At 40.6% G+C, this 11,807-nt stretch overlaps 1 protein-coding gene across 3 annotated transcripts; it reads left to right on the top strand.

The window, feature by feature from the left end:
• The first annotated feature begins 3,349 nt into the window (after positions 1–3,349).
• On the top strand, positions 3,350–11,065 carry N6AMT1 (N-6 adenine-specific DNA methyltransferase 1). 3 transcript variants are annotated; one of them, XM_058839780.1, is made up of 7 exons: positions 3,350–3,699; positions 4,312–4,401; positions 4,804–4,894; positions 5,458–5,541; positions 5,648–5,789; positions 6,453–6,580; positions 10,015–11,065. In XM_058839780.1, the coding sequence occupies exons 1-6, from the start codon at positions 3,512–3,514 to the stop codon at positions 6,557–6,559; spliced, it is 702 nt and encodes a 233-aa protein (XP_058695763.1). In that variant the 5' UTR covers positions 3,350–3,511; the 3' UTR covers positions 6,560–6,580; positions 10,015–11,065. The 3 variants fall into 3 exon arrangements, with proteins under 3 accessions (XP_058695763.1, XP_058695771.1, XP_058695756.1); XM_058839773.1 differs by lacking the exon at positions 10,015–11,065 and adding an exon at positions 6,952–10,006 and having other exon boundaries at positions 3,352–3,699; XM_058839788.1 differs by lacking the exons at positions 5,458–5,541; positions 10,015–11,065 and adding an exon at positions 6,952–10,007.
• The last annotated feature ends 742 nt before the right edge of the window (positions 11,066–11,807 follow it).

Below are 11,807 nucleotides of genomic sequence, written 5' to 3'. Positions count from 1 at the left end.
GTGGAAGGTCACCCTGCCCATGGCAGGGCATTGGAATGAGATGATCTTTAAATTCCCTTCTAACCCTAACCATTTTATGATTCTGTATTTCTATTGAAGACATTATTATGAAGATATTAGAGAAAAAGGTTTGGACATGTTTTCAAGAGAACAAGAAGGAAAACAGCAGGACCTCTGTACAACTGACCTGGGATAACAATTAAAAAGAACAGCTCAGTGATGATTTTGGCCATGTGGCAGAGGCAGGACACTTTATTATATTCCTGCAGTATCTGTCTCAATTTTTAAACACCAAAAATTAACCTGCCTAGGCTCTCATGCAGCTTGAGATGTGATGTCATGTGGAAAAGTATAAACTAAGCTGGAATTGGCAGCAGGAGCATGAAGTGAACAAGAAAGTGAATAAAAGTTAGTCATCTACTATGCTGGAAAGGAATAATGACAGATTCAGTCACTACTGGTGACTCCTGAAATTTCAGTCTTGGGGCTGATTGTGCTTAGTGTTTTTATCAGGATCCTTGGAATCACTGTGATGACAGCAAGGAATCAGGAGTCACCAATTTAAAATGAAATTATCAGAATGTGAGCAATAGGCATGCAAAAAGGGAACTATTAAAACAAATAAAATTCTACAGAATTCTCGCTTTATAGTAAGTTATTTGGAAATTATTGAGGAAAACTTAGGAAAAACAGCTGATCACAAAAGGCAAAAATACATTTCTGCAAATCAAGTGCAACCATGAGCCTGGCATGTACCATGAAAGTTCCACAAGAGATAATGAAGCTTGTAAATTCTTCAAAGCATCAATAAGGCATTACCTGTAGTATTTTGTGCCAGTCACATTCAGGTTGAAGTCAGACTTGAATCCATATGCAGAAAGTCTAGAAGTATGGTAAGAGAAATGAAAATGTCTTGTGACAGAAAACTTTTAAGAGGATGTTTTATTTAGTCAAGCAGAACAAGGGCTGATGACAACTTCTCTTTGCCTACAAATCCACAAAGAAAAACTGTGAGAATTACTTAAGTTTATATACTTGCCAGAAGACTGAGTATAAAACGTATCCCCTCTGTATTTAGGCCAGAATCTACAAGGTTTCTACTTACTAGAGCATGGAAGCGCTATCTCTTAATCAGAAATACTGATGGCAAGAAAATTATCTACTTTTAGGAAGATAGTTGCTCGGCTGAAGAAAGAAATTATGAGGTTTCTTCCAGCCTTCTCTTAGCAGTTCTGTCTTTGCAGTTATCCTGGTGGCTCTACTTCCTCAAATGCAGCAAAACAGAAGAATTCCCAGGTCCAGCACAGGCCTAGGTCTCTTCCAGGTGATGTGAAATGTCTGAGAATTTTACAGAGGAAGCCTTTGAGGGCTGACAGGAAATCATGGGTGAGGATTCTGTATGAGAGGCATGGCACTGAATTCCAGATGGGATGAAGCCATGCAGCTTAGTGTAAACAAATGGTTATGATTCCTGTCAAGATCAATTTTTCATCACCATAAAGCCCAGTTTAATAACATGGCACGGGCACTGCTGAAAAATGAGAATATCAGCTTTCCAACAATTTCCCAAAATTGAAATAGAATCTGTTTTGGCAAAAACAGTACAGTTGTCTACCAAGAAAAACATTTTAGGTAGGTAGTTATATAAGCAGTAAAAATAAATGTTTTATAAAATTCACCCACAAGGACTTAGAAGTATTAAAAAAAGCCCCCAATAATAATTAACCAGTTTTCATGAAGTATGAAACAGCCAAAAATAATAACCTGAAGGAGATGAAAATAATAAGCTGAAGGAGATGAAGTCATTTCTCCTACTGCACTGCAAAGCTTGACCACCTGGAGAGAATAAAAAATATATATCCGAAGAATTAATTTTCCTAATATGGGCACAGTGCAAAATTCTGTCTCTTAACATGACTTCATTTGGCCAAAGGAATGGAATTTCATGCAAGCTTAGTATATTTTACAAGTACTTGTTTCTCTGGCATAGCAGCAAATCTTTGGGAAGGCAGATGAAATGAAGGAGCATCTACTATATTTCCTTTGGAGCCAAAAAAAGCTGGTATCGTCTCCTGAAGAGAAAGTAACATTTTAAATTAAAAGGTAATATTAGTACAAGAAATTTTCTGAACTTCTGAGTTTCTAGAATTGCTTTGGTTTTTTTTTAGATAGTGGAGCAAGAAGCCGATTTTAAGATAAAGATTGGTGGTTTCATTTCCTTGACAGGACAAAAACAACCCTTGAGTCAAAACCTCGTCTTTGGATCTGTGAATATTAATCTCTGGATATCTGATTACACTGCCTTTCTTAACATCATCTTTTTCCTTCATTGACCTAGACAGTCACCTCCCTCAGAATTTGAGTGTTCAGGGCCTTAATAATCCAACACAGACATTTGATGGGAATTAGAATCTGTTCAGCTCTTTCTTCTGCTTTTGGTCAGAATGTCTTTGAGTTTCGTGGAGTAGAGAAAATTATTAATCCAGTTGGTGGCCTGAAATTTTTTCTCAATTCTTAATTTTGCAGAGCCTCGTTTCTGTTACAGCACTGCCTCCAGCACAGGAAGGAAAGGATGAGGAACTGCTGGAGAGAGCTCAGAGGAGGCACCAGGATGATCAGAGAGATGGAGCAGCTCTGCTGTGAGGAAAGGCTGAAAGAATTCGGATTGTTCAGCCTGGAAAAGGCTTCAGGATGATCTAATTGCAGCCTTCCACTATCCAAAGGGAGCCTGCAAGGAAGATTGAGACTCATTGCAAGGGGCTGGAGAGACAGAACAGTGAGGAATGGCTTCAAATGGATAGAGAGTAGGTTCATTGAATATTGGGAAGAAATTCTTTCACTGAGTAAGGGTGGAGGCCCTGGCACAGGGTGCCCAGAGCAGCTGTGGCTGCCCCTGGGTCCCTGGCAGTGCCCAAGGCCAGGCTGGATGGGGCTTGGAGCAGCCTGGGACAGTGGAAGGTGTCCCTGCCATGGCAGGGTGGCACTGGATGAGCTTCCAGCCCAAACCATGCTATGATTTTGTGATTGAACAGGCGTCCTTGCCCATGGCAGGGGTGGAATGAGATGAGCTTTAATGTCCATTTCAACCCAAACCAATCTGTGTTTCTGCGACTCTGAAGTTCAGATGCTTGGTACAGAAGGATGCTGTCTAGTGTTGCTGGCTAAGAACCACAGAAGTATAGTCTTTTTTATTAATAGAAAACGGAGCTTTACTGGCTAGCAACAGAAGGGTTTTTCCCCGTGTGTTTCAGAAGCTCCCTCAGCACCTCCTTCCTTCGGGTTTGTGCTGACTCCCTGTGGTCGTTCCCGTGAGGGAAACACAGTCGGCACAGCCGACACCGCAAGCGGGAGCAGCAGCAGCAGCGCTCTGCCTCTCCCCCTCAGGGGCACCGCCGGCGGGCATCGCCGCCACACCGACGCTGTTTCCCGTCCGATCCGGGCGACCAGACGGCACCGAACCGGTGGAACTTCGGGGCGAGCACATCCGAGCTGCACGGAGCGACGCTGAAGGATGTTCCTCCCCTCGTCCCTCCCCTTCCCCCGGATGCGGGCCGGGAGGGCCGGGATGGCGCTGCCCACCCCGCGCTACGAGCACCTGGGCCCGCGGGGGCCCTTTCGGGACGTGTACGAGCCGGCCGAGGACACCTTCCTGCTGCTCGATGCGCTGGAGCGGGACGCGGGCAGCCTGCGGGAGGCTCGGTACGGCAGGGCGGGGTGAGCTGAGGGAGGATTGCGGGCACAATTAAATGAATCTCTAATTTTTAATCTTTAATCTCTAATTAAAGCCATTAGAGAACGTCCAAAGGGGCTGCGGAGATGGGGAAGGGTCTGCAGGGAAAGCCGTGCCGGGAGGGGCTGAGGGCGCTTGGCTTCTTCAGGCTGGAGAAGAGGAAACCTCATCGCTGTCTGCAGCTTTCTCATGAGAGGCAGCGGAGGGGCCAGCACTGATCCTGCTCTCTGTGACCTGAGGGAACGGCCTGAGGCTGTGCCAGGAAGGGTTAGGGTGGATATCAGGAGAAGATTCTTCTCCCAGAGGCTGGTGGGGCAATGGGAAAGGCTCCTCAGGGAATGGTCACAGCACCAGCCTGAGAGAGCTCAGGCTTTGGACAGCACTGCCAGGGATGCACAGGGTGGGGTTGTGCAGGGCCAGGGGTTGAACTGGATGATGATCCTTCTGAGTCCCTTCTAGCTCAGGATGCTTTGTGATTCTGTACTTCAACGTGTTTGGGAGGACAGCATGGTCTATAAAACTGTCTTGACCAATTCTGTGTCTGTTATAAACAAAAGTCATCCAGAGTGTTCTCTCTTTAGAGTTGAGATCTGCCTTGAAATAGGATCTGGATCTGGTGTGGTTTCAACATTTCTGGCTTCTTCCATCCTTGGACCCAGTGCACTGTACATGTAAGTATAACAGCACCTAAACTGTTGCATGCAATAATAAAGGATGCTTAGCCTTCTCATATATATTTCTCATTTTCACATTTTAAAAACTATTCTTTTCTTGATTCTGTAGATACATAAATCAAAGCAAAGAGAGCCTGTGAAGCATTTCTGAGCTTATGGTGCAGCCTGAATTATTTACTTCAGGTTCTGTAACAAATGGAGTAGTGTTGTGACTAGAAATCCATTTTCCCATTTCTCAGTCAAATTGCTAAGCCTACATTGTGTTGGCTGGGTTTAATCCTTGTGGGTCCTTTTTAACTCACAATATTCTGTGGTTCTATAAACTAGCTTGTGGTTCATAGGGTTAAACTTCCAGGTACAGTAGCCTATAAATTACACTTTGTAATATTTCCCATTTAGATGCACAGATATCAACCCCATGGCAGCTTACTGTACCCAGGAGACAGCTCTGCTTAACAATGTTCACCTGCAGCCCATCATTACTGACTTGGTGAGAGAGAGGTTTCAATAGTATCTTCTTCATAATTTTTGTTTGTATAATTACTTAATGCTTACTGGAGATCATGGAGTCACACAATAGTTAGGGTTGGAAGGGACCTCTGGACATCACTCCCTGCCAAAAAACCCCCAACCAACTACTCAAGCTCTAAAACTCAAAATTAGACTCTAAAAATTCATTGTATTAATTGAAAAAAAAACTATAGATATAGTTTGGAAAGTGCTGGACAAGGAATTCTGTAGTGGCCTGACATTATCATAGCCCTTTGTCTAAAGTTACTTAATTCTTGGTTCTCAGCCTTTTATGATTTAATTAGAATTTAATTGTGTCTGTTGTTGCCTTTAGTTTCTTACAAAATTTGATGTGGAGAAAAGATATTTTTTCTCATCTCTTTAACGCTTTTATACATTTATAAAAGATGATGCATGTAGGCCACAATAAATGTGATTTAAAATGGCTGAACAACTGCACTATGTGACTGTATTTTTACAAAACATTTGCATTCTTCATGTTCCCAAAAAGAAACCCCACACAATCATCAACTTCACCTACAGGTCAAAGGATTATCCCCAAGATTAAATGAGAAGGTTGATCTACTGCTGTTTAACCCACCATATGTGGTAACACCTTCTGAAGAGGTAGGAAAATTTTGAAATACAGAATAAAAATAGTCCTGCTAGTGTCTGTTGTTGTGATAGTTCTGTCATTCTGTATTATGAAAATCTTTGCTTTCCTTTTTCATAGGTGAAAAGCCATGGAATAGAGGCATCCTGGGCTGGGGGCAAACAGGGCAGAGAAGTAATGGATAGAGTTTTCCCATTAGTACCAGACCTGCTTTCACCAGGAGGATTATTCTACTTGGTCACAATTAAAGAAAATAATCCAGGTGATCAGTGTCCTTGGACATTCCAATGTGCCAAACCAGGTTTAACATGGTATAAATCAAAATGTTGATCACAGCTAGACCAAAAATGCAGGCAAATTTATCAAAACTAAGAACTCCCCAAGCTAGTTTGGAAAGTGATAGTGTGTGGGACCCTAGCAGCTCTGCAGGATTTCAGTTCCAAGTCTGAAAGGGATTAATAAAGTCTGAATTAATTAATGATGCCAGGCCAGTTTTTTCTTATGGAAGAGAATGGTGGTATTAACCTAAAAGGCTTAGTGGGAAATACGATGTCTTTAATTTTACAGGTGTAGAGAGAAGATTTGGACTTTTTCCTTCTGATCTAATGCTTAATGGCCACAAATAATCATGTAATGTCAAGACTATTCTTCATACCTGATTTATTAGGCAGCTTTTGTGAAAAGATGCTACAGATCTCACTTTCTCCTACAGTTTAGCTTCATGCAGAATTCTAGCAAAATACCAAACTTCAGTATGCAAATTATGAGCTTTATTTGTGTTTGGTAGGAGATTATTTTGCATAAAAATTCCTGTCTGAAAGAGGGCAGGGTTTATAAACTTTTCTTTACAGTTTGGCAGATACCTTAGAACTATCTTCTATAACCAATTTCAACTCATTTGTAAACATTGCACTTTCCATTACAGATGAAATTCTGGAAACAATGAAGAAAAGTGGCTTAAAAGGCACACAGATACTTTCCAGGCAAGCGGGACAAGAGATGCTGACAATCCTCAGATTCAGGAAATCTTGATAACTTCTCTTCACCTGCCAGGTAGTAGGCATGAAGAAAATTGAACACAGAGTTGTGAGTTGGTAACACTGCAGTGAATGCATTCTGCTCTCTGTTAATGACAGGAGCTTACTGATGCAAGCAAAACATCAAGAAAGAAATTAACCCAAAAAATGAACTAGGGAGCAAAATATCAATAGGTGTGTAATGATCCAATATCCTCTGACATAACCAGTGCCACACACCAGAGAGTCTCTCAAGCCATGCACATGTATCACTTTTGTTGTCTTCAGTTGTCCTTTGTCAGAACCAGCATCATTTTACACCATCAACATTCACAACAAGCTGCAAGTTTCCAAGCAGCATGATTAAGATATCCTTCTTTTGGCTTAAAAAGTTCTTTCCTCTCCCAGGATCAGTGTTTATCAGCATGGATCACTGTGGCCATGATTAAGGACCGGAGTCCTCCATGTCCCTCTGACCTCAAGAGAAGAAGAAAGAGCCTTGTTAAAATAAAGAGATGCTCAGAGTTCACCACTGAAGCATTTGGAGGAAGTTTGGATCAGTGCACACATGGAAATACAGTGGCACTTTATACAATGCAAAATGTGAAGGCACAGTTAGGAGTTGTTTCACTTGTTCTCACATACCTATCAAATATTTTGCTGCTGTACTACTCAGGGTACTGAACTTCTCATCTCTTCCAACAAATGAAGATGTTCCAGCAGCAGATAAAGAGGATTCTTCAATCCCTTGTAATGAACACAACAATTCTACAACGCATTTCATTAAATTACTTAATTAATTAAATTAATTTAATTAAACACCTTCCCTGAGCTTCAGAGAAGGCTTCTCAAGGAATGATGGAAGATTTTATATTAGTAATTGTAGTTGTTTATATTTCCATTGGGTTATTTTTTGAGGAATGCAATTTTGCAAACAGAAATTGAATTTTAGTCATTTTACCTTTTTTTCCCCCATTTTAAAGAAACACTAATGTAGTTTTTCTGGTGTAGACTGGAGGGTTTTCTGGGGCTCTCGTTGTTTTTTCTGTGGATAGCTTTGCAACATACAAAACTTAAATAAGTTGGCTTCAACTCTCAGCTTACTTTTGACCAAAATAAAAACCAAACAAGTTCAGAAGGGGTAAGAAGGAAGTGCATTTAAAAAAAGAATATTTCCATCATGGTTCTGTAGAGACTGACTTGCAAGACTTTTGTTTGTGTAATGCTCCTATAAACATTATATTGATATTTGTAGTAATTTGTGTCATTTTAGCAGTGCTTTATCACAGGAGGATACTGGGTACAGTGTAGTCCTCACATCAGTCCAAATTAGCAGAGCCTCTTACTCAAAAACCAGCCATTCGAAGTTGAAAGTGGGATGATAATTAGATGTGGTTAAGCTCTAAATAATTGCAGATATACTGTCAAATTAGGGATAATTTGACTGCAGCCTGGACCTAGAACTTGTAGGATTTCCAGATTTCAAGCTCAGGATTGAATGCTACCAAAACCTTTGGCCATGGTTCAGAAGTACTTTGTCCTCAGGTGCTGGAGTTACTGGATTAAGTAACCTAGCTGGTTACTGAATATTTCTCAGTTATTATCATTATCATCCTCTTAAATTAAATTAGGAGGCTCTGCTGTGGTAATAAAATAAGACCCATTATCTGCAGGGTGCGCTGAGCACTGCTTTGGTTTCTGTTCTCCACCTGTAATGCTTAATAGCTACAGACAGCTTTAATTATGAGGCCAGATCTTATTGTAAACTTGGTAATTGCTCTGAGCCAGCATTACCTGAAGAATGTACACTAATACCCTTTTTATCAATATGACTGGAGAAACCTTAATTGTCTGGGCATTGGAAAGAGAAGGTGACCCTGAGGGTTTAAAAAACATCTTCCCTTCTCTGGCTCCTGGCTCCCCTCACCGGGCAATGAACAAAGCTACAGGGTTTTTTTGTGGTTTTTTGAAAGATGCTTCTGGAAGTGAGGTTTTGATTTTACAAGAAGCAAGATAGCAGAAAGGAGGGATGCAAAGCAAGATTTTAAACTTGTTCAGTGCTTCTGTATGACTAATTCAACATCAATCAGTTTAGAAGTTTAAAAAGTTCACTATTCACACAACCATCTGCACTGTAAGGGATGATTGTTTCTGCTGCTTGTTCTCTGCATCTTCATAAGGACAAGTAATTTGGATTTTGTGTATTCCTTTCTCAGCATGTCTTTAAGATTTATTTTTTTCCCTAAATATTTTTAAGACATTGAAGCACTTAGCTGAACCTGCCCAAAAACTTCTGCCTGTGCAAAATTCCGTCATAAAGTTAGAACTAAATTGAAGGCAAATGGAAATTTTGTATATAGCAATTGTCACCTCTGCTTATGATGGAAATGCTTAGCAAATGCTACTAGATGCTTACCAAATACTTACTAAATTACCAGGATTTTTTTTCCCAGGGTAGTGTTTTGGAAAAAAATAATGGAACAACTTTCTGAAATGTTATGTTTGGATTTCTTTCTTTTATCAAAAATTTTGTGTTTGGATGGAGTGTGTGATGATCAGGAGAATCCTACTGATGTTTGTGAAGAACTGAAAAAGCCTGACAAAAATTCCAATCCAGCCTAAATGGAAAATATTTATGGAAGAAAACTCCTTGAGTGTAACTGCACACACAGCAGGGCTTCACTTGAGCCAAAACACTCCTCCCACAAATTGCATTTTTGTGCACTGAAGACTGTGGCTTTGGTGGCCGCATCCAAAGCCAGCTCCGAGAGAAAAATTGATTATTCAGGGAAGTTTTTCTCTTGTTGAGACTTAATTACCATCTTAAGGCATTTTATTTTTATGATATCATTTAGATACAAGTGACATCTAAATGGTAATTTTCATTTTGTTTTTTAACTCAGTCCATGGATTTGAGACACTGCAAGAGACTAGTTTCACTTTAAAAGAATGTTTCAGGGGATAGTAAATGCTAAATAAAAATAAAATAAGTGTTTGTCAAAGTAAGGAATGGGAGTCCCAGTCCTCAAGTGTATAATTAGGAAGGAGAGATGGCAGAAAAAGATGTCACCAGATGGGCACTGATTTGCACTCTTGGTAGTAGCTTCATAATTTCTTTGCTGAATCATAAGAGACATCAGGTATTTACAAAACCCCATTCAGGGCAATTGAATTCAAAGAACTAATTCAATTTAAACACCACTAGCACAGTTCTCTGTGTTGGATAGGATTATTTTGGAGGAAGAGGTTTCAAAAATATGGGGTGAAATTTGAGCACTGAGGATTGCTATAAACAGAAACTTTCTTTACCTGTTTCAGTCCCGTTTGTCATGCCTGTTGCTACTTTACTGAATGTAAGTGAAAAGAAAACCCCAGCCATAATCTATGCAATGTTCTTTCTGTCTCACCTCCGTTTTTCTTCTGACAAGACCAATGTTCTATTTTGAGGCTGCAATTTTCTGTTGTTTGCAGGAAACCACAGAGTGAGACACAGCGTTCTGAGAGTGGGCTCCAGGAAGTCTGCTGAAAATTACCTTTTAACACTGTGTGAAGGAGGTTTTACTGCCTTAAAGGAACAGCAGTGTTGCAGTGTCCCATCAGCTTCTTGCCTGTCCCTGGTGATCACAGAGCTCAGGATTTGCTGCTGCACTTGCCAAGGTGGCCCTTGCAGCTTTACTCCTGTTAAAGGAAGGATCAGCTCCTTCATTTTGATTCAAGTCCTTCACAACATGAGATTCTTTGCATCTCCCCACTTTTCCCTCAGCAATTTCAGTTTCAGGAGATGAGCTGAGCCTTGTTAAACCAAAACACACATCTTGAGCCAAGTTCTGAACTGTAGGCTGAGCTTGGGTGCTCTCACAAGGGGGCTCAGTTCATTCAGTCCAGAGCTGGTTAAAGCTCCACTTGGGAGTTTGTTGTCTGTAAAACATTTCCCTAAGTGCAATCATGGGTAGCTGTTGGATTTGTCTTGAGGTAATGACAGGTTTCAGAAATAACGGGAGGGAGAAAGCAATTTAAAGCTAATTATAAGAAGAATTAAGTTGAGAAGGTGTCAATTACTGCAGTGAAATTCTGAATTTGAGCTATTTTGTACACTGGAGGACAGATTAAAAAACCACTTGAGGTAAACCAATATACAAACCCCTCCTAAGAATGTCTAAAGTCCCTAAATGCTTTTCTTCCACAGTATCTTCAAGTGAGCTGCAGTAGCTCTCTGTATTCCAGCTCTCATCCTCCACTTTCTGCTTCTACTCGAGGTGTGCTTTTGGATATGACCACCACCATACGAGCCACAAAATTCCAAACCCCTTGTAAAAAAAGTGGTGGTATGAGAAAAAAACAAAACAAACCAACAAGCCAGAACTTCCACAGACTGTCTCTCCTCCAGCCTATGCAAATAACAAATGTCAAACCTAATTATCAATATCACTGTGGCCTGAAAGTTGTGTGCACTTGATCCTACTGCATCCTAGATATGGACTGAACTGCCTTGATTCAGTTAAAAAGGTAAAATGTGACCATCAGAATTTAGCATGGCCTAATTACTAAACTTTAAATTTTTGCTTCACCTGGTTCTGCATCAGCTTCCACACAAATCCTGACTGATACATTGATTTTGCAAGTGTGCACATGCTGTTTCATATATTCTCCGCACAAGAAGATTTTACAAAGGGTATGTTTATTTCTATTCTGGTTTTCCATTTCACAACAAGAAGCACTTGATCTTAATGTGCTGTGACCTGGAAATGACTGAAAATGAGAAGATAATTGTTCATAAATTCATCAGTCAAGAGGTTGCCTGGATTTATCATTGATACATCCTGAGATGTCAAGACAGGTCAGAATTCTGGAAATGTGTAAACAGTCAAACCCACACTTGATTATATTTTTTGATGGTTTGATGTTATTTGCTCAATTTTCATGAAGTCCCTAAAGGAGAGGATCAAACTGTGACCTTTTTGGTTTCTTCCACATTTCAGAAACCCTTCCTGAATAGATCTGAGGCCTTGGATAGCTGTAAGGTCCTGTACCTACAAAGCGTTTACTGCAGTGTCAAAATGCCCAACAGTCATTCCACCTGGTATTCACTCGGAGCAGAAGGCATCAGTAGGGAATTTCTGTCACTATGAAGAAAATCAGGAATTGACAGGAAGCAGAGGTTTTGTATAACCAGTCCTGAAACAGACTTCAGTGTCATTGCACAGATACCCAACTGCTTCAATATCTGATGTTACCTTAAGCTACAGCAGCACCTCCCTCATTTT

Source organism: Poecile atricapillus, chromosome 1 (assembly GCF_030490865.1).
Source record: "Poecile atricapillus isolate bPoeAtr1 chromosome 1, bPoeAtr1.hap1, whole genome shotgun sequence".
In the NCBI taxonomy this organism is placed as follows: Eukaryota; Metazoa; Chordata; class Aves; order Passeriformes; family Paridae; genus Poecile; species Poecile atricapillus.
Note: the sequence above shows the minus strand (reverse complement) of the source record. Positions and strands in the feature narration are given on the sequence as shown.

Excerpts from the sequence above, each read along its gene's own strand:
- N6AMT1 (XM_058839780.1), top strand. The coding sequence starts at position 3,512 with ATGTTCCTCCCCTCGTCCCTCCCCTTCCCCCGGATGCGGGCCGGGAGG. Across the intron at positions 4,895-5,457 it reads AGCCCATCATTACTGACTTG|GTCAAAGGATTATCCCCAAG; the intron begins GTGAGAGAGAGG and ends CTTCACCTACAG. Across the intron at positions 5,790-6,452 it reads AATTAAAGAAAATAATCCAG|ATGAAATTCTGGAAACAATG; the intron begins GTGATCAGTGTC and ends TTTCCATTACAG.